We start from the raw sequence: 22246 nt of genomic DNA, 5'->3' as shown, positions 1-22246 counted from the left end.
GTTGATTAATCAACATGTACACTTATTTTACCACGTGAATCACTCAATTTGACAAGTTATATTTGAAATGAAATTTATTTATACAGGATGCTTCATTCATGCAAGTAAAAATTCTTGTAGTCATATTTTAACTTATTTGACAGGAAATAATTGTGAAGGAATTTAATTAAAGGTGGTATCTGCTTGACCCTATCAATGAGGGAAAAAACTATTTTTGTTACCAAATTACGTTTGAAAGTACAAAAAAAAAAAAGATATCTTGAAAAAAAAAATGAAAAGAAAATAAAATTTAAAAAAAAAAAAAAAGCTCTGGAGATGCCGGGGATCGAACCCGGGGCCTCTCACATGCAAAGCGAGCGCTCTACCACTGAGCTACATCCCCACGTTACACTATTCATCATTTAAATAGGGCCTACTATATTGTCGATTCGTTCAATGTCTTCCTTCAGTTACCACTTTGAAAGTTTTTTTTTCATGTTTATCAGTTTGTTGTAGCTTTTGTTATAATGATGAGTTTGAAAACACCCTCAAGTCGCATTTATTCACACCTTTAATTTCAAGACGACAGGGTTTTGCACCTGTCGTTCGTTCATGAGCCGATGGTAGAGAGTGGGTTTGCACATGCTTTACAGGTACAAAGAAAAATAACTCTTGTCTCCTTGTGTTCACTGTGATCAACAGAATTATATTGGTCATTAAAGTTTTTGTTAGGTTATTAAATAGTGTAAGGTTTTAAAAAGTGACGGAAGTCCAGTGATAAATTATTGCAATTAGATTTTTTAAAGTAAATTGACAACTTGAAACTACAGACTGTGAAGATTATAAAAGGTATAAATTTATATAAATCTATTGTTATTTAGCATATGTACAGTACCTATATATTTACATATTTAGACAAGTTCCTTTTCTCGCTTATTTACTTCGCCACAATGAGACATTTCAACATAATTTGTTTCCCGTGTGTCTCTCACTCATCGGGAATTGATTTTTTTTCTCTTTTCTCGTCGTCTGCCTACTTTCTCATTTCCTATATAGCTGTTCCTCTGTTTTTCCCTATCGTCTGCTGTTCAACACGGGAGTTCGAAGTGTGGCGCTAGCAGTTGTTAGAGTACACAGCTTATTGGCGCCCTCGGGCTAGCCGCAGACGATCAACCGCGTCACTGCGCGCAGTTAGAAGTCTGCGCTATAATGTGTGTGTATCGAGTCAAGTTTATTGTTTGTGTTGATAAAAGGTCTTTATATGTTGACAAAACAGAAATGGGCAATCCCTCGCAAAAAAGAAAGAAAAAAATCTTTAGAGACAAGGACAAAATGATCACCCAACATTATACATTTCCATGTGAGTCATTTAAATATTTGAAACTGCACTGCGTTCATATATTTTGTACAAGAAAATGTAGCTAAAAAAATGTAATTTAGAAAATCAAATTGAATTGCTATACACTGGTTAAATATTTATAAAAAAAAAAAAAAAAAAAAAAAAAAAAAAAAAAAAAATGGGAGAGGGTGCTTAAATTGGCCGTTTGTTCCGAACTCTGTACGAGTAAGAATTTATTTATTTATTTGTTTATTTATTTCAAATACCATTAAATAGTATTAGGGAGACGGGGAATACTGTGACCAGTTTTTCTATGATTTGTCAACACCCCTCCTCCCACCGCTCCCCTTATTCCAGATCGATCCACCCCTCCCCTTTCTCAGGTATCGTGCTCTTCTTCACATTATTTTTTAAAGAAATCAACATTGATAAATAAAGTATTTAAAAATGATAAATAAATAAAAAGAATTTTAAAAAAAATCTCTCATTACGTAGAAAAATATCTTACATAGATCTCATTTCAATGCAGGTTACAATTTATGAAAAAAATATAATAATTCCATAAATGTGAATTTGTTTATCAAAGAACTTTAAATTTTCTGACAATACCAGAATTTTTTTTTAATAAGTGGTTTTAATTTACGATAATAGTAATCAGTGTGACGTTTTAGACCTATCCTTATTAAGGTAGATTTAAATTCAACTGAGCTGTAAATAATAATATATACACCCAATATGTTTAAAATTGATTTCAGGAATTTTTTTCACCGAATCATATAACATATATACACTCCACCCAAAAGAATTTCAACCCAAATTTCTGAAATATATTTTTCTTCTGTTTTGTTTTTCTGTTTTTCATAAAAGAAATAAAGGAACACAGTCTGAATCCGCTCCCGCTTTTCATGCAATCGTTGGTTTTGAAGTGATCGCCTGCACGATAACATAGTTTATAACTCGCAAACAGACACGAAGCCGCGCCAAAAAGTCTAGACTCGTCACGTGGGCAGCCTTCAACCAATCAGATCGCATTTTATCTAAATAACTCGCCTCGTCGGTAAATAGACGTACCTGTGTGTTTCAATGGAGAGACGGGATTTCGATAAACCAGAGACATGGTGTTTTGTTTGTTAAAATCATGACATATCTTGATATCCCGTGAACATTAAAAGAAGTACGCCATTTTCATCTGGAATTCATAGCCATTTCTTCATCTGCGTTTGCCTGTTAATGCTGGAGTCGGGAATATTTTGGAACAGCCAGGTAAAATATTAAAAGATATATAAGTTAATGAACGCATGTTAACAACCCCCTAAGCTATTTGAAGTGGACTCGCCCAGGTTAAGTTTTTACTCTTCTGTTGAAAAGTTGATTGCAATTTAAACTGAATTCTTTTTTTTAAAATACCAAATTTTTGCCCCTTCTGTTTTTTAGTGGCTTTGATTCGGGAGAGCTGTGGATAATTTACGCACATGCACAAAGTTCTAACAAGATAGAGAACCCGTGTTTATGTTTTCAATGGAATTTAAAGATTCATGAGGATTTCTCTTGCTATCAACATGTGATAAATTTATACATTACACGCTGACTACAAGCACAGTCCATTAGATGTTGTTTCCCCCAACAAGTGCGGATTAAGTGTTCTTTGGAAAATGTGTGATTACTTTCAGAAACACGCAGGAATTTTATGCTTCATGTGTTCGTATCAACCAAACCTTCACCATTAGTGAATATAAGACTATATCCAATGTTACGGAAGAGGGGTATTCGGAGACTTTTATGTTTCGTTCCAAGAGATCGACATTAGTACGCGAGCTCTGGAAACTACGAATAACACAAAATGACTCCGAAAGTCAAAATGAAAAAGAGGCACATGAAAGCAAATCGGTCCTTCATTCTATGTTGAAACGACTCAAGGAGAAAAACTTGGAAGTTTTGCTCCAAAGCATCGAATCAAAGGGCAGAGAACAAACCCCATGTGTGTTGCTCCCCAATGTGGAGTTAAAAATGGGGAAGCACACCACTGACCCTCATGTTTTGTGCTGTCAGGTTTGGCGCTGGCCAGACCTGACTCTGGACACAACGTTACGGCAATTGCCGTGTTGTGAAACGGATAAAGATCCGTTGTATGTTTGTTGCAATCCACATCATTGGAGTATACAGCAAACAGCAGGTAATAATAGTGTCCACCTCAGGGGCTGACAAGTCCCATTGCCCGACGCCCGGGGCTAGTGAATTTTAAGGGTGGGCAAGTGGAATTTTATCAACCACTTGCCCACGGGCAAGTGACTTGAAAAAAAAATAAAATCCAAATGCAAATCATAGATATAAAGCTTTGTACAGGGGTTTGCATAATCTTCTCAGTATCTTTATTCCATTTTGTTCAAAATATATACATAAATATTATAATAGTTTATGGTGGGACAAGCAAATATTCAGGTAGGGCAAGTGAGTTTTGACCATGCACTTGCCCTTAGACAAGTGCCTAAAAAATCTATTTGTCAGCCCCTGCACCTGAAAGTATGAATATAGCTCCAAGAATTGGAGGGTATGTTTAAGATTTTGTATGTGTGTGGATACTAGCTGTCAACGTCTTGTAAGAAAGTGTGTGAGTAAAAATCCTAACATTCTTCAGGTCATCTGAATGTGGGATGCAGAATGCATTGATCTGTGTAGCATGAGATTGATCCAATTTACATGTGTTGTTACATGAATGTTGGTCAATGGATCTATTTGGGTAATATCTAGGTCATTAATGAGCATCTGCATTTGTAGACATATATACATTGCATGTTGATTTTTTTTGAAACATAAATTGGGTCAAATAAATGAATCTTGGTCAGTTCTAGCATTGTGAGGATGGTAGCATGTTTACAAGTGGTCCAATATGGGTTACTCTGTGCATAAGAAAGTTGGCAAACATGAGTTTCAGTAGTGATATTTATCGTTAACCCCATTTACAACAGTAATTTATATATTATACAAGTTATATCTAGTGCTTAATGTATATGCGCTTCATGGATGAAGGTGAACTACATGTATCGATGCAACAAATTTTATGGAAAACTGAATATGAACTAAACCAGTATGCCTACTGTTGCAGGGCTTAATATCTGTTGCATGCAGGTCCGGTAGAAGGACCCTGTCCCAATTGAAAACTGACTCTTTTTTTCCCCCCAAAAAATTAAAGTAAAAATTCCCAAATGACAAGCAAATTGTATTTTCAGTGCTTTTTTCAGCAATCTTGAATTTTGAGATTTTAAAGATTTGATTTGATAAATCTACAATCTTTAGAAATAAATGGTTTTAAAACATAATATATCTTCAATATTTCAAGCTTTTGACAATTCTTTCCAATTCTAAACTCCCAGTGAATAGAAATGGCACAGGATTCTGTACCAAAAAGGGTCAGTTAAGCCCTATGATGTACAAAGAACTCCTAATGATGAACACAGATTGCCCAGAAACTAAAGTCAGTGTTGACAAAGGATGACTGCACTTAAGGACATGCGGAATTTGCGACAAAGTAAACTTTCAAAACAAGCATTTTTCTTTTCATTGCAAGAATGGTCAACATCCAATCTACAACTTTATGTAATTACGTTTAATAAAAGTGTGTATTTACGAAGTTCAAATCTGTTTTCAAAGGCAGGGGTCATCACAATTTCTTGAATCTCCGTTTGATAATGAGGACGCCCACTTTTTTACTGACTTTATACATAGTCAGCGCATGTTTGTCTATTGTTCTACGTTTAACAGTAGTTGTATATTTGCATAAATAATAATGTATTAAAAGGAGATTAATAGACAAATATGCGCTCATGATTAAAAAGAGAAAAAACTGCTTCTTCTTACATTCGCTCTCTGTGTTGTAACCAAGGATTGTGACATGTTGAATATTATAATTCACCACGTGATTTCTTACTTCAGGTAACTTTGTGAATACTAAATTCCGTCACGTGACTTGTAAAGGTAGCATGTTTTGTGTTAACTAGGACACTGTGTTCGAACAAGTTAAGTCATCTGGCATTGATATAAAATCTGCTTTAATTACATTGACGTGCTCATATTGTTAATTTCGTTTTGAAACCTTTGTCAGAAGTGTATACAGAATGGAGAGGGAGACTGGAAAGAGTGATCACGTTCTTTTTTTTCAAACATGTCATTGTTATTTATCAAGTCTAATTTTAGACCCATTCTTACAATGTTAGCTCCACCTCTCATGCATATCTAATGTTCAATCAAGGGCAGGTAAGTGTAAATTCACTATATTTGGAAAGCAGTAAGGACAAAAAACATTGAATCATTTTATTGTATCACAGTCTAAAATCATTTTAAGATTTAAATGTGGTTCCAAATTGACAGTATTCTTTCATAAACACACAAAAGTGAGATAAGGTTTAGATATAAAAGCAAGAGAAGTAACCGAAAAAGACCCAAAAACAGGCGTTAAGTGCAGTCATCCTTTGTCACATATAGAGAGATATCAATGTCTATGTATTCTAGCTCCTGTCACACCCTAACCTTGCCCAAAGCCCCTTATGCACTGTCCTAGAAATAGATAATGTAATAAAGTATCCACTTTTGCATCAAGTGATTATGTGTATTGAGCAAACAGCAAGAGAGACAAGAATTAGTTAACATTATTAAGTTTTTCGTATAGTTGTAGACAGAATATTACTTCCAGAATGCATCAGGTAAAACCATTCAAAATGCTGTACCCATTTATCATTTTATTAATAATTTTTTCCAGCTGTAAGAGGGGCCCCCTCCAAGACACCCTCCTCCCATATACACAACTACCTTTTGTAGTTAAAGATATAGGAAGGATGAAAGGAAAGGGGGGTGTATCAAAACCCCCTCCCTGCCTCCTCTACCCAACACACACATACACACACAATAGCATTCTCATGTTTGGGCACTATTGATGTTTTTGAAAATTTTATGCTTCCCCCAACCAAAAATCCTAGATCCACCCATGTGAAGGTCGGTTGGTTCAGTGTTGAAGGGATAAAGTCATATTGCTTGTTGACACAGGATGTAGGGACCCTCAGTAGAGGGGACTAGAAAGAGGAATTCTTGCTTGTTCTGTGTAAACAGAAGACAGTTTTAAAGGTCTCTCACTTGGTGTATTAGGTAGACCTTAACTGCTGTTTAATGTTTGGGAAAGCGTATTCTCTGTGTTGGTTTAAAAGGCATGCTGATAAATGACTGTTTAGGAGAGGGCCACAGGTAGAAAGTTAACACAGATATATAGAGAGGAGACTAAACAGGGAGAGACTTGGAGAATGAGAGATTGAAGAAAGACAAAGATAAGAAAGAGAAAAGACGAGAGAGACAGAGTTCACATGGAGGGAGAAAGAAAAGAGAGAGAGAAGTTGACTCAGTCTCAAGGGAGAGGATAGAAAAAAAAACAAGTTCCAGGATGAGAAAGAGAGAGAGAAAGACAGAGACTAAACATGGAGAGGGCAAGAGTCAATCTCAAGAAAAAGGAAGATGACAAAGTTCATAGACATGAGTAGTAAGATGAGAGAGAGAGAGAGAGAGACATGAATGTGAAGAAAATCAAACTTATTTGTGGAGATACTTTGGTTTTTGTGGAAGGCATCACAGGCAGGATAGAGAGAAATCCAAATGAATACAGAGAGAGGACTGAAAGGTTGAGAGAGAGAGAAAGGAACTAAGAAAAGAGACATAGCTAGAAATGGGGTGGGGGCTGTGGGGATGAGAGAGTGGTGAACAGAAGATGACCTGAATTTGAAGATGTGAAAGACAGCTAGAGCATATAATGGATTCATTTCTTCAAAAATTATTTAACTACTTCTCTGCATGACATATGACATGCAAGTATTCACAAGTGAAAAAAGTAAAGGAACTTTATTGCTTTGAACTGCAGTACTACCATAGCTTCATTTGAATGTAAATGGAATTAAATGACTGTTTTTAATATAATTTCAGAATCTTCATATTGTGCTGACAAAGCAAATTCTCTTACCTCAGGTAAGCATCTATATATACAGTATAGCAGGGTTCAAAATAATTTTTTTTCACTGGTCACTTTGGTTATCAAATTAAATTTTCACTGGTCAGTTGAGAACTTTCACTGTTCCACTGGACAAGTACATGCACAGTCAAACCTCTTTATCTGGAACTTGATGGGACTGAGAAAAAAGATATCTGATACTAAGGGTAAAATACTTGAAGAAAAAAGTGCTTCCAAATCACTTTGACATATATAAATCCAAGGTATTCAAGATATCTCTGTTCAAAATATTGAAATTCACTGAATTTCAGGGTTAGCATATATATATATTTTCCAATGTTGCCTCAGCATTAAGAATATATTGCAGTGAATCAGATTTGGACCAAGACAACTCATTCTTAGAAATATTAGTGATATTGTGTTTACATTGACTTACTTCATAGCACAACCTAATAAAACAACAAGTTTTTTTACGACTTCATTAAAATTTGGACATGCAAACCTGGCTTTTAAACTAGCCCAGCTTTAAAATTTTGATAATTCCATAAGAGCACATGCTACAAAGTTTCTAGTCCAAAACTAAAATTTACTGGCCCCAGACCATCTGGCTCTCAATAATTTTGAGCCCTGGATCTTGCCCCATTTACCTGGATGCTTTAGAATCTGTTTTTGAGCAAATCATCCCGATTTAAGAAGTGTGCAGATACTGAAACAGAACTTTTATATATATACTTGTATGTTAATTCCATTCCCCCTGAAATTTATCTGGAAGGGGAAGAGCCTGGGTTACTGTCGTCCATATTATGAAGGCTGGACTGTCCAAAGAATAGAAAAAATGGTAGTAACCACCAAAAAAGTACAGTTGAACTTTGATATTCAGAACATCATTATACATCAAATACCAGGAATATGCCAAGTCAGTTGGCAGTCTTGGTATTAAAAGAGGACTCAATTTCAATGTCTTGAATATGCAGATATCTTGACCCTGGGGAGGGGGCGGGAGCAGGGGTTTTTTTAGGGGTCGTAGGGGGCCTGTAATAGGCGCCATTCCCAATGGTAAAAAGTGTGTGTTTTTCCCAATTTCATCAAAGAAAATTCCCAAAAGATGATTTGAAGCATGACATTAAAGTCAAATAATTCTAAATATTATAGAAAGAATAGAAATTACAAGTCAAACTGATTTTCAATAAGATTTATTGAATGTAAATAAGTCAATAAATGCCTTGCAAGTAAAGAAATGGCGCTTATTTGAATTTTTCCTAGAAAAATGTGAATTATAATATTTTTCCCAATTTTAACTAAATGTCGCTAATTTTTCCAAATGGAAAGGCCCAGGACCTTGATTTTAAGACCTTCAGACTTGTCGAAATCCGTCGGTCCTGTCGGCAAGGCCGGTAAAAATTTGTCTGGACCGACAACTTTTAAGAAAACGTCGGTCCAGATGACCGTTTGAAAAAATCGAGCGTGATGCAAATTTGATAAAGGTCGGGATTGGGATGCGCAGCTGAAGGTCACAAACACTGAAAAAATGGCTGCGTACGCGGGGTGTAGACGATAGCCAATTAAATTTGTTATAGCAAAGTCATAAAACATGTCATTTATGTCTTTTATTAAAGAATTTCTATCATAAGGAAGGAAACTTGTAAGATTGAAGACTGTTGAAAATAATCTAGGGCATTTTGGAGCTGTTATTCATCTGACTTTCAAAGCGTCCAAATAAGGTACAGGTATCTGGTCTGAGAAAACTTTGACTGGTCCGACAGAACATTTGACTTTGTCAGACCAAATGTTTGACAATGATTTAAAAATTTCGACAAGTCTGAGACCAAAAAAAGCCCCTGGGGAGGTTCCCTATTTTCTTGATATCAAGGTTTGAAAGGATAACAGAGTTGTCAAAATTTATAAGTCACTGTCAGATAGGGTTGGAAATTATTATATTGCAATATTTTTATCTGTATTGCGATATGTATCACAATATTTTCAATACCCTTACAGATTTTTTTTTGTAATTTTTTAAACCTCCATTTATAAGTAGAATGCATGTAACTATTATAACTACGTTGTCACAAGAAAGTTCTGGTTGATTTCACTGAAGTTTTGCAACAAAATTCATCCATACAACAACAACCTTACTGTTTGGTACGATTGAAAACATTTCTGACAAAATAATTAAATTTTACATTTTACTTTAGAAATCTAAAACCAAAGTATTTTGCCGGTATTTCGGTACTGAAAAAACATATCACAATACGATAGTTTTTGCTAACAAATCGCAATATACCAAAATTTCGATATTATTGCGCAGCCCTACTGTCAGATCAGACACTTGGTCTGACAAGGTCCAATGTTTTGTTGGACAGGACAAAGTTTTATTTTGTATGTCGATAAAGGAAAATAAATAACTGCACCAAAATGCCTTTTATTATTTTCAACAGCCTTCGATCTCACAAGTTTCTTTCCTTAGCATAGAGAGTCTTTAATCAGAGACATAAAATGACGTTTTTTTGTCTCTGCTTTAACAATTTCGATTGACCGTTGTCACCATTGCAGCCATCTCTGCTGTTTTTGTGACCTTCACCTGCGCACCCCAATCCTTATCTTTTAAAAATCTGCATCACAATCAATTTTTCAAACGGTCATTTGAACCGACGTTTTCTTGAAAGTTTTTGGTCCAAACAAATTTTTACTGGCCTAGCCCATAGGACCAACGGTTTTCTACAACTTTGGGAAATATGGCAGAGTTAACCTTCATCAGGGATGTAAACTTTGATATGAACACTTGAACATGTTGAATGTCTCAATTTTTTTGGCATGGAGAACTGTGTTTGAGATATTATGGTTTGACTGTACTTTTCAGACTTTTAAATAACTAAATACTATATGTGGAAATTGTAATAAAATGTTTAGTGAAATTTGTGTTCAAATTGTGATTTCTAATTAAAAACTTATTAAAATCTATTAAAATTGTGTTGACAAACATGCTTGAACATGTTATAATTATTTATATGAATTATTTACTTATAAAAGAGGGGGGGGGGGGGGAATCTGTACACTGTCAATTATACATGAATGCATGCAACTGAAACTCATACCACAATTACACCATGTTCTATAATGAAAAACTGGAAAACATTCTCTTCTCCATACAGAAATTCAATCACCATTGTGACAAATTATGGTATACATGGTATATATATGCGATGAGAAATGGTGTACAGCTTAAAAGTTATATACTATTATTATATTGAAAAGACTTTTGTGTGGGAAGGTTAAGTGTACAAACAGATAAATTATATTTATTACAAATTAACTCGTTTAAACAGTGGATATAGCTCATATGATATCATTTTCATATCCATGGTTGTGTTGTCACAATCCAGGTTTTGCATGAATTTGATCATGAAAGTCGTATATTGTTGATGTACATGTCTAAAAAGTGTAAAACATGAAATAGGTATGTAATAATGTGATAAAAAGAATCTCCCCATGGTATGTAATTGGATATGATTTTTTTTATCCAACTCATTGTGTGGTTTTATCCCCTCACAAAGGCTTAGGGATAAAAAGAACACAATTCTTGGATAAAAAATCATATCCAACCACAAACCATGGGAAATCATATATATCTTGGTCCTTAATTTTCATTGAAAAGTTTGCAGACAGAGCAAAAGATTTTATAATATATTATGTCATTTTTTTTTATTTCAGGAATTGATTGGCCCAGTGATATTTCTATGGAAACAGTTTCCACGGAAACAGGTCTCACACCTTCATGCAGAAGACATTTTGATGGTGACATATCAGGTAACAAAAACAAGCGGTTTTCATGATTATCCTTAATATGGGTGGATCCAAGAATTTTTCATGCTTGGGTGTCATCTTGTAAAGGGGGGGGGGGCATATTACAGCCCTTCCAACCCCTTCCCAACTTGATCCATCAATGCATTATGCCCCTTTTAAAGCATTCATCAAATCTTTTCATGCTCACAAGTTTGTCCACAAAAAGTTGTCTTATTATTTACCATAAATATAAATTTTATTAAGGTTTATCAGAGAGTTCAATAGAAATTAAGTTAATTTTATCTCCTTAAAAACAAGCAGAAGTGAAGTAGTTCGGTTATACCTATTAATTACCTTAGATGTCAATGTGTCAGTAAATGATCATTGATAATTTTAAGGGTCCTCATATACCCAATGACTATTTTGAGAGTGATCATAATTATCGACTCAACATTCATAAATATTTTCTCTCCTAAATGCAGTCAAGTTTTTGTTAAGTATTTTAAAAAGACAAGAACCAAGATTTATTCCAAATATAAACCTGTGGCTCTTTAAGTTGATAATACACCGAGAAATCCAAATATTTTTCTTGACGAAACAGTCAAGAGCCAGGTATTGTGTCGTTTGGCCTCGCGAGCGATTTAAATATTTGATCTTTGTTCTCTCTTCTCTGATGGCCTACAATTGTACTGTTGTCTTGTTAAACTGTGCGGTGAAGCATGTCCTGTCTTTTTTGAGGTTTTTTAGCCTGCCCAGGTAGAGAGAGAGAGGGGATCCCATTTATTTATTTTTTCTTCACGTTTTCTGATATAAAAGATTTGTCATTCATGACTACTCTTGAGTTGTTAAGTTTTTTGGCAGTGTACGTACATGAGGCGATGAGAGAGAATTTTTGGGCGAGTCCCTTGAATGTTTACTTCAATGTCATTTTAGTGCACTCTGTAAAAAAAGATAAAATAGGTGCCTTAAAACTTCCACATTGCAAATAATTTTAAAACAACAATATGATTCTTCAGAAATGTAACTGCATTTTTCACATGTTGTACTATTAAAATTTAACACTTGCATTTATATAGCCTATAAATATTATCAAAATATATGTCATAAAATTTGCTTAATGTAAATTTGTGGACATATACACTTGCATGAAGAAATTGCAGTTAAAGGAGAATAGAAATGGACATCTGCATGAGACTTTTTAAATTGTAAAATTATAATTTTTTTGTGAAAGAAAAATTTCTGGCTTAAAAGCAAGAAAAGCTTTCAGCATGATTGACATCTTTTCTAACATCATTAAAAATGTCAATTCTGAAAATTAGGACTTTACAAATTTCTTAAAATATATATTTGAAAATACTTATATATCTTAATTAATTTCTGATTTAAACACTTTTTTGTGATATTGCATGTTGATATTTTTTGGTTAATTATTTCATTTAACCCAAAACCATGCTTCCTGATAAAGTGAAACTATAAAAACCATGAACTGGAACCCCGAAAAGTGTTGAAAAGGTTAACTTTATATATATGGTTATATTTCATGGTGGGGAAATACATTTTTGATCTGTTTGCATATTTGTATTAAGTGAGGGTGTTTTAATAACACAGAACCAAGTCAAGTAGTCTAAAGGCTATAGCATTTTAATTCCTATTAGTTGTTAATACAGTATTGTTAAAAATGGATTATAGTAGTGTTTCATGGAGTTTCTCATGTTCCATGAAACAAAATTACAGTTGAACTTTAGTATCTCGAACACTGATATTTCGAATATACATCCTGATAATGGACATGTTGAAGTGAATTGGAAGTCCCAACCACTTATTCCTTAAGTATTTAACCCTTGATATCTTGAATACTTGGATATCTTGAAGTTGTTTCTGGGTCCCATCGTGTTTGAGATAACAAGTTTTGACTGTATTAAAATGTTACTCTTTTCAACATGCTCAGCCTATTATACAAAGTGAAATGACATTTACCTCCCTGTTATCTATTCCATAGAAAGTATAGAGAGATCAAGATAGATATTAACAAATAATATTAAGGGAAAAAATATCATTTTTGATTTTTGTTAAAAATGCATTTTTAAATGAAAATCGATCAGTTTTCTACTTCCGATTACAAAACGATTATTGATTATGATTTCAAACTGATCGCCCATCACTAGTTTTGTTGCTTTTTCATAAAATGTAAACATTTCTCAATTCAACTTCTTTTCTAGAATAGCTGGGCAAATTTCAAGCAAATTTATTATAATGTACACTGCATATTCTTTATGATGTAAAGTCATATAGTCCAGATCCATTTCCAAAGGGGAGATAAATAAGAAATATATAGAAAGGGTGGATTTATTAAAAATTTTGTTTCCACAAAGGCAGAAGTGAGAAAATTTGGTGTGGAAACTTCCATACTTTACATGAAATTCAAGTTCAAACGATGCCTATGAGTTTTGCAGGGGCCATAAAAATAGTCAAATGTTCAGCGTTGTCCCTAAGACCTGGGGCCAGGGAATTTTCCCGCCTATAATGACACAATCCCCTGGTTATTCTGGTATTCCCCCCCCCCTTAACCCCCTGTTAGAGGAGGAACCCAGATCCCCTTTTATTTTTTTAATGTCCCCCTTCTATTTCAATTCTTATGGTCAACCCTGAATGTTATAAAATGATTCATCTCTAAAATATGTTTCTTATGGAATACCAAACTGCAGATTGTCGAACTTTAATATCAGGGCTATTAAAAAGATTAGAACATGCAGTACTTTTACTAAGATAGAAGGTACCTTTTGTGGAAGCAATTTTAATTCAATTTATCAAAGTTTTCTTCTTCATATACTAATTTGGCTGTTGTGGTCATGATTTCAGCCGGATTAAAGTACCGGGTACCGACAGATTTTGAAAGGCCTGTAATATGCTAGCACAAATCATGACTCCCATGATTTGATAATGGTCTCAAAAGTATCTTTTAAAAGTGCAACATTGAAATGTATCTGATTACTAGTATAGGATTTTTTTTCTTCTCAAGATTGCAAATTTTCAAACTTGTATGCAATCATTTTTTTTTATTTATGCATAATTTTATTCACAAAAAAGTGAATGGGATTGGGCAGCAGGCATTGCCAATTTTAGCCCTCTCCCTAATCAATTTCATGAGGTGTAGATTTAAAGTTGTACAAATTATGGCTCCCAGGGATGGGGCCACAAAAGGTGTCCAAATTTTTAAAGAGAAACTAATAGGAATTTCTTTTACTTGAGAAAACATACTTACAAATCCATGTAGTCAAATTCATATGGTGGCATGATGCATTCGTCATGATTCTGCACAGAATCAAGTCAGGAAGTGGGAATGGGGTAATTCTTTGTTGTGTATTATAGAGAAATGTTATTTAAAAAAAAAAGAAAAAGAAAAAAAGGCTCCGAGTAGTAAAATTAGTATGGAAATTACCTTTGCGTGAATTGCATTGGTCTCTGGACCAAGTGGAGATCTATTTTTAATTACCAACTAGTACAGTGAAATTTGTCAGATCTGGATGTTGTGTATTCTGAAATCTTCCATATAATCTGGAATGTTGTCTAATCCAGCCTATTTTCTATGGTATCGGTAGAGTCCACATTGAACAAAATGTGGCTAAAAAAAAAAAATAGCAGTGTCACTCAGATGAGCAGTAAGGCCCATGGACCTCCGATTCAAACAGTACAGTAGATGAAACATTTACGGGTCTGTAAAGCATGACTATATTTTTTAAATTCCAGATTCGTTATTATTAACATGATTAACTAACTAAATTGCCCTTCAATCAGTGCGCAAAATTTCTGTTAAGATTTTTAGTCTCTTGTATTTGGACAACACATCTGATATATATCTGTTAAAATCTAGTGGTTTTCCTGCAATCCAAGACTCTTAAATATGGGAGTGTTTTCTGAAATGGAAAAATGGAAGAAAAAAAAAATCAATTTCTCTCAGGGACATATATATGTAAAAATAAATTTCTGTCATTTTGGTGTCTACTTAGCATATTTTGAAATTCAGAAGCTCACAAGAGGAAGTATAGAATCTTAACTTGTCAGAGACACTGAAATGATCCTGATAGCTTTTACATGGATTGTACTGTAGCCTTAGTTATGTCGGGCGACAGACATCCTAACAAGCCTGCTAATTATCGGGTTATAGTACATATGCATAATTATATTGACTGTCTCTCTCTCTCCCCAAGCTTTCGAAGTGTGTCATTCTACTCGTGTGTATTGAGTTATGGTTAAAAGTGCATTGCGTTCATCAAGAATATAATTTCATTTGAAAGGTGTAAGTCGAGATTCTTTTTTTTTGGGGGGGGGGGGGGGGGGGGAGTGATTGTGCATGGACTTTATTTATTTATCGAAGAAGAAAAGTGTGCTTCAATCAGTTCTTAATCCTTATATAAAGGCCAAAATGGATCATAAGATCAAGAAATAGGGCATATTTTTATGTAAGATAATGAATCTTTGTTAGCATCTTTGTTAAAACATGTACGTATTGGAAGTTTAATATGCTACCTTCCATTTACACAGTAATTGATAAATTTAAAACAACCAATGATGCTAAGTTACTTATACTGTCAAAAAAATTGTGAATATAAATATGTACAGATGATGTAGGCCTATGTTTTTCTCCTTTTTGTTGTAAAGAAAAAAATATAGTAAGAAATGCATAGCAATTATTGGATTCAAAGTAAGTGAGACCTAAAAAAAAAAAAAAAAAGAGATTTTAAGACTACTAGATATTAAATGTGGTATGTAATGAACGCGAATGTACAATAACAAGAGGCATTATGTCATAATGTGTGCAGTCGGTGTATATACGCCGTGTAGTCGGCGGCGAGATCAATCAATTTCCTCAAAGGTGGAGACACTGTGCTCTCAGGAATAAAAGGGGAGAATGATTTACATTTTTGGGACCAATCAATAACTCGTTACAGAACTTTACCTGTAAAACGACCTGCCCTCCCCTCGGTAATGGACTGGTCCAGCTGGAGCCAGTCATTCTGGAGTAGAGTAGTATATATATTGGAAGGAATGCGTGCAAATCTAACCACTGACTACCTACAACCGAGCCGAGAGGCCACAAAAGGGGGTATTGTCTCTCAAACAATTAGAGAAAAAATGTCAGTAATTATAGGGATGGGATTTTTTCTTATTCATAATCGCTGTCTTTTCTCGGAGACCGTGCAATAGTTCTGACAGGTATATCTGATTGAATACCTTTGTTCTGGGTTTTTGAATGAAGTTAATTTATTGTCCCCGGAAACAATGACAGTAGACTGTTGCCTGCAGGATGAAACCGTATACTCCCTCAAATAAATAAGTAAATAAATTAATGAGAGTGAAGCAAATTGAGTAAGCATAACCCAGTGTTTTTATTAGAAATGAAATAAATCAGATATTAAGCATGCAAAAGTTTTGAACAAGATTTAAAAAAAAAAATAATTTGCAATGCATGCATGTCTGCCATGTCATATATTGTAATCTCATAAATATTAGTTATGATAACGCAATATATTGTGTGATAGATAGTTATTTTTTTCAATTTGAATATTTGATTAATATAATGTTCAATATATTATATGATAAAATCCATTGAGAGAGAGAGATGGAGAGAGAATTAAAGTCGAGGTTGATTAGTTAGATCAATTTTTGTCGCCCTTGATGCGAATATATACACAGTCCCTGGTATTAAAAGTGCTAAGTTACATTTTTGACTGAAATTTAAATAATAAGTTAATTAAATTGATAGAGATTTGGATTGCAGCCCTATCAGGAATTCATGGTGTCACCATATAATATTAAATGATTTTTCTTCTCTCTCTTCCAAGGTTGTGCACATACATATGTACATGAAATAGGGCAATTTAATAACATTTTTATTGCAGCATTTTCGTATACATAAGAAAATTAGACGTATGACTCTAGGTACTTTTTTTTAAGCCGAAACTGTAAAAAGATGTACACATCACTTTACTTGGCTTTGTCTATTTTTAGACCCTTCTGTGGGCGAGGACTGTGGGTCGGGGATGTCGGATCATTGGTGTTCTGTGGCCTACTGGGAACTCCGACAACGGGTGGGACGGTTGTACATCGTACACGAACCTTATCTCAACATATTTCAAGATCTACCTCACGGAAACGGTTTCTCCTTGGGACTTGTCCAAGGCAAAACGGAAGTGGACTGTGTGAAACGGACGCGGGAAAAAATAGGACTCGGCCTCGTTTTGAGCCGGGAAGCAGACGGAGTTTGGTTGTACAATCGGTCCAATTATCCGGTGTTTGTGAACTCTCCGACATTAGATAATCCCAGTTCCAGGACGTCCGTTGTGATTAAAATGAACCCGGGATATTCCATGAATATTTTTAATTACGATATGGCCAGTGTTTTTAGTGCTGTGAAAGAGAGAAATTGTCTGGACGGGCCGTATGATCCTACGTCCATACGAATAAGTTTTGCCAAAGGATGGGGACCTTCTTATCACAGGCAGTTTATTACGTCATGTCCGGCATGGTTAGAAGTACTACTCAATATAAACAGGTGACGTCACGCCCATCGTCACGTGACGTCTGTTGCCATAGAAACATTTTATGTTCATTTTATATAATTAATGAATTATCAGAGAGATCATGTTATTTATAATGTCATAAAACTCTGAATTGTAGGTAGGGAACAAATCTGTATAGTGTCATCGCTACTGTGTAGTGACATCCTATTTTGTTTTAATTAGTAATATAATTTTAATTAAAAATCGGGAGACCTTTTGATTTTAAGAACAAAATCTCTGTTTTTGCAATTTTAAGTAAGATCCCCAGCCCAACTTTTGTTTTAATGTTGTAGTCTGTTTTCACCTTTACCATATATTAGTATTCATTTTACCTCGTGTACTAAATAACTTGTATTTTACATTTTACGGTTAAAATATATTTAATTTATTTTTAAAAATCTGAAATTTTCACATTTGTAGAAAATTATCTGTTTGGAAGAAAAAGATTAGCATTTTTATGTAATGGAGTAAGAGAGATAACTCCTTATAAAGCTTCAACACTTTCTTGAAAATACTATGCGATTTTCCATTACACGTTATACCGTTTAACATTGAATATATGTTACAATTATATGTATGTGTACTGTTATAGATATACTTTGTGTATGTGGTGCATTTCAGCTACGACTTTTTTTTTTCATGAACATCGTTTTTTCCCCACAAAATTCATATTTTCACTGCAAAAAAAGAGTGAATATGAAAAATCATTAAAAAATAGAATGTCACGTGACTGACTAGCCGTATGATGAATATTAATGAGAGAAAATGTTGGTTCTGTTTGAAATAAATGTTAAAGATTTTTAAAACGTCTTTATCATTTCTTATCATTTTTTGCAAGAGGGAACTAGGGAAACTGAAGAAAAAGAAAGTTTTTGACTGATTTTTTTTCACTCATAAGTCATACATATATAGATTGATTTACAGGTAAAATAATAAATCAACTGTGTCATAAATATCTTTCTTTGACCTTGTGGTGAAAACATTTCTTACCCCCACTCCATGCCCTTTTTTCCTCGTCATTACTTTGAAGATATTTTTCCCTTCATGTTTGGATGTATCTTGATACATGTGAGCAATTTAATTCGATACATGGCCCAAAGAACATAAACCGATAATAGACTTAAGTCAAAATTTAATCTATATAACTTTTGAAACAATTTGGAGAATGAAACAAAGTTTTCAACATCTGAACTTAAATTTTATACAAGCCTGGACATTTTTAAGCACATACGTAAAATAAAACTCAAGATAATTCATATTCAAAAATTTGACTTCACTTATATTCTCAGTTTATGGCCTTGAAGCCTGGACTTTTTAATCCCAGTCACGTTTCCTTTTTCACGTTCTTCCTGAATATTGTGACAGATGAGGAATGCAGGTAAAACGTATCAATTTTGTAAAATTAAATTATTAAAACAATTAACCAACTTGACCAACTCTCTTACCTTACTTCCTATTTTGATTACCCTTTTTGTCTTAAGAGTTAAGTAATTAAAGAATATCATGGAGAATCATTTGCATTAAAAAATTATGACTTCCTTAAATTACACGTACTTTACCTAGTACATTGTACGTAATATATGTGGAAACAGATCCTTCGTTTCTGTGTAAGAGGTCACATTTTAAATTAAAGCAAAAAAAAAAAAAAAAAAAGAAAAGAAAATTGCTTTTATAGTCATAGATAACTAAAATTATCATCAGGAAACCATTTTATGTAAGATATAACCTTGACCTTTTGAATTCAAAGTCGATAGAAGTTGTCTTTAAGGAAGCTTTAAACACTAGACACTAAAGAGTTCTATTTGTAGGGTAGATTTCTGCAATTAGAGTGATCTGCCCTTAAAAGTACATGTAAGATGGAAAAAATGGTTCGTTACAGTTAATTACACAATTTGTAATAAATTAAAATATTCTTAACATTATAATAGACTAAGAATAAGTAATTGAATTCATTGTTTCCATTAATATTCCCAAATTAGACAATGATTTCTGTTCACAAATAGTCCATTGTCTTTGAACATTTTTCCTGTGGAAATTAGGCAGGTTCAATATGTTGAAAATGAACTAAGAAGTTTCAATATGTACATCTTTATATGATATATTTTTCTAAAGTCTAAAAAGCACTTTTTGTTAATGTTTAGAGCTTCCTTAAACCATACAGAATTATATTGTGATTTGAAACTTCATTGCAAAAGCTTCAAAGCTTTTTGAGATGTCATCCGGAAACGAAAATGGTACAATTGACAGACCCAAATTAATAACCCCAACTGTCAGTGAAAATGGGTGACAAAAAGTCATGGATATTGTGTACGTTATAAACAAAAATTACGGAATAAATGAATGAATTGTTTTGCAAATTTTGCTTCGTGGATATAAAATGAAGCCAAAGGAATTCATTTTCCCCGCTAAAGGATAAAAGAAGTGGGTATACGTGGTAGACCTACAAAATACTTGAAAAGAAGAAAGAGAAAGAAAAATTGACCATGACCTTTCAGCTATTGGCCTTTCAGTTTGTGGTGGTCTTTCTCAAGTTACAGGAGTTCTCGACCTTGTCTTTCATTGCAAATGCTTACAGGAGAACTAAAGTTATCATGATTGCAAAGTATAAATTTCTGACCTTGACCTTTGTCCTTTTGAACTCCGTTGGGGTCCTCTCTAAGTCATATTGACTATTTAATTTCATTGCAAAACCTCAATGAGAACTTAAGTTATCACCTCAACACCATTTTATGCACGATACGAGTTTCTTACTTTGACCATTTGAACTCAAATTCTATCGGGTCTTTTTAAGTGACAGGGAGTTTGCAATATATGAAATCTTTGACCTTTATCTTAAACATTTTGAACCTCAAAATCAACAGGGTTCTTCTCTAAAGCCATAGGAAGCTGTGATTTAAAATTTCATTTCAATGAGAATAGACAATGAAAAGTAAAATTTGACATTATGCGTTAAGGGTTTCAATCACGAAAAAATACACAACAAATAAAGAAAAAAAAGATTCTATCATACGCCAGGAAAAGAAAATATGATACAATTGAAGAAATACTTCATTTTCACAATATTCTAACTTAGGCTTAATTTAATGAAAAAGCTGATAACTAACTGTTATCAATCTCATAAATTCTCTAAGCAATGCAAAATGTAAATTGGAAAAATCACGGGCCTTTGAAAACACTGGGGGCTCAGGAGGAGTAAGCATCTCCTGTCGACGGGTCATTTTCGCCGCGAGCCCCATTTTGATAAGGAAATCCGTAGTCCAAATTAGTATAAAAACAATGGGCTAACAATTTGTGTGAAACTTGTCAGTCAAGAGTAAGTTGTTCTTGCAAACAAGATCATATAAGGACCATAGAAGTTGCGAAATGCTAACCTTAAACGAGATTGTACAAAGCCCTGTAACATCAATTTATTTGTCACTGGCGAACCTCGGTTTAAAAATTGATCGTACCATGGCCAAAACCAGCTTTTATATACCGAATTATTTCGGAGACTAAACACCGTATGCAGTAGATAGTGGAATATCTCTAAATAGATTGGATGGTGTTAGTGTTAGTTTGCTATTTACGTCTATATATAGTAAAATATCCAAATATGAAACACTGTGGTGTCTTTTTTTCTTTCTTCTTTTTTCATTGGGATAAATCGAGTCGGCATATAAATGAAAGGAACGTAATAGATTGTAGAAAGACCTGGTCTCCAAAATGCTAAATGTACTAGATATTGTCAATATCGAACTCCAAAATCTTTTTAATAGAGGATTTCCAGAGGAAATCAGAATGATTTTGTATATGACCAATAACATGATATATATGTAAATTTCGTAGTTCCATTTCTATTGAAAGAGCAGCTGCCTTTAATGTCAAAAGCCTGGTCTTTAATTCATGGTGACGGATGAATGCTTGTATAAAGTATTGAAAAGTCACATGCCTTGATATTATTGATTTGGGGGGGGGGGATGGATTCCATTTGAAATCTTCTTTGGAGTTTTTAAGATTGCACATTTGATTTACACTATGCTTTGAATAGTCGCCCTCGTGGTGCAGTGGTTAGAGCATTTGTTCTATAGTCGCGGAGTAACGAGTTGATCTTGACGTCGCTGGTTCGAAACCGAGGTCCCGTGTCGCAGTAGGTTCTGACACGAAAAAGATATTCAGTGCCCAAAGGCCGTAAGTGCAGAGTACAGGTCTAAATTTGCAGCCCTCCACCGGCATTTAGTAGCCTCTCACAATATGAGTAAAAAATTCTCGAGGGAAGTTAAACAAGCAAATAAACAAACAAAAACGATTTTAATATACAAGACAACAGCACAGTTGTTGTAAAGTTTCTCCTTCCCAGTTGAAAATGTTTTTATGAGTAAAGCTCAGGAGCTAGGTAGAATATCTACTAGATCCTGCAATGTTAGCCTTGAATTGTATTAGGAAATTATATCTAATCCAACAATTTATACGTGGTTTAAGAATGTGCATAAGATATGAGCATCAATTTTTATAGTCAAGTAGTTATTTTAGGGTGAATAAAAATGCTGATCTAGTATACAATGTTTCTATATTATTGCCAATTTTCCCCCAAAGTTTAGACCTATGGTGTTGTGTTCACAGGGTTTC

General features: G+C 34.0%; 1 protein-coding gene and 1 non-coding gene across 2 annotated transcripts; one reads left to right on the top strand and one right to left on the bottom strand.

The window, feature by feature from the left end:
• Nucleotides 1–310: 310 nt before the first annotated feature.
• On the bottom strand, nucleotides 311–382 carry Trnaa-ugc (transfer RNA alanine (anticodon UGC)). The gene has a single exon. It is a non-coding gene; the product is annotated as a tRNA-Ala (tRNA).
• A 1976-nt stretch (nucleotides 383–2358) lies between these two features.
• On the top strand, nucleotides 2359–18447 carry LOC133174460 (mothers against decapentaplegic homolog 6-like). Its single transcript, XM_061309580.1, has 5 exons — nucleotides 2359–2581; nucleotides 2753–3491; nucleotides 7277–7318; nucleotides 11010–11105; nucleotides 17091–18447. Exons 2-5 carry the CDS (start codon nucleotides 3098–3100, stop codon nucleotides 17636–17638), a joined length of 1080 nt encoding a protein of 359 aa, XP_061165564.1. The 5' UTR covers nucleotides 2359–2581; nucleotides 2753–3097; the 3' UTR covers nucleotides 17639–18447.
• The last annotated feature ends 3799 nt before the right edge of the window (nucleotides 18448–22246 follow it).

The sequence above is a fragment of the Saccostrea echinata genome, unplaced genomic scaffold, assembly GCF_033153115.1.
Source record: "Saccostrea echinata isolate AGI-Se365-2 ecotype Australia unplaced genomic scaffold, CSIRO_AGI_Sech_v1 ptg000058l, whole genome shotgun sequence".
Taxonomy (NCBI): domain Eukaryota; kingdom Metazoa; phylum Mollusca; class Bivalvia; order Ostreida; family Ostreidae; genus Saccostrea; species Saccostrea echinata.
The sequence above is the reverse complement of the archived record's forward strand: the minus strand, read 5'-3'. Positions and strand labels throughout refer to the sequence as shown.

What these genes read in the sequence shown, in the direction of transcription:
- LOC133174460 (XM_061309580.1), top strand. Translation starts at nt 3,098, where the DNA reads ATGTTTCGTTCCAAGAGATCGACATTAGTACGCGAGCTCTGGAAACTA. An exon ending in GAGTATACAGCAAACAGCAG is followed by an intron (nt 3,492 to 7,276) that starts GTAATAATAGTG and finishes ATATAATTTCAG; the next exon opens with AATCTTCATATTGTGCTGAC. An exon ending in TTTTGATGGTGACATATCAG is followed by an intron (nt 11,106 to 17,090) that starts GTAACAAAAACA and finishes GTCTATTTTTAG; the next exon opens with ACCCTTCTGTGGGCGAGGAC.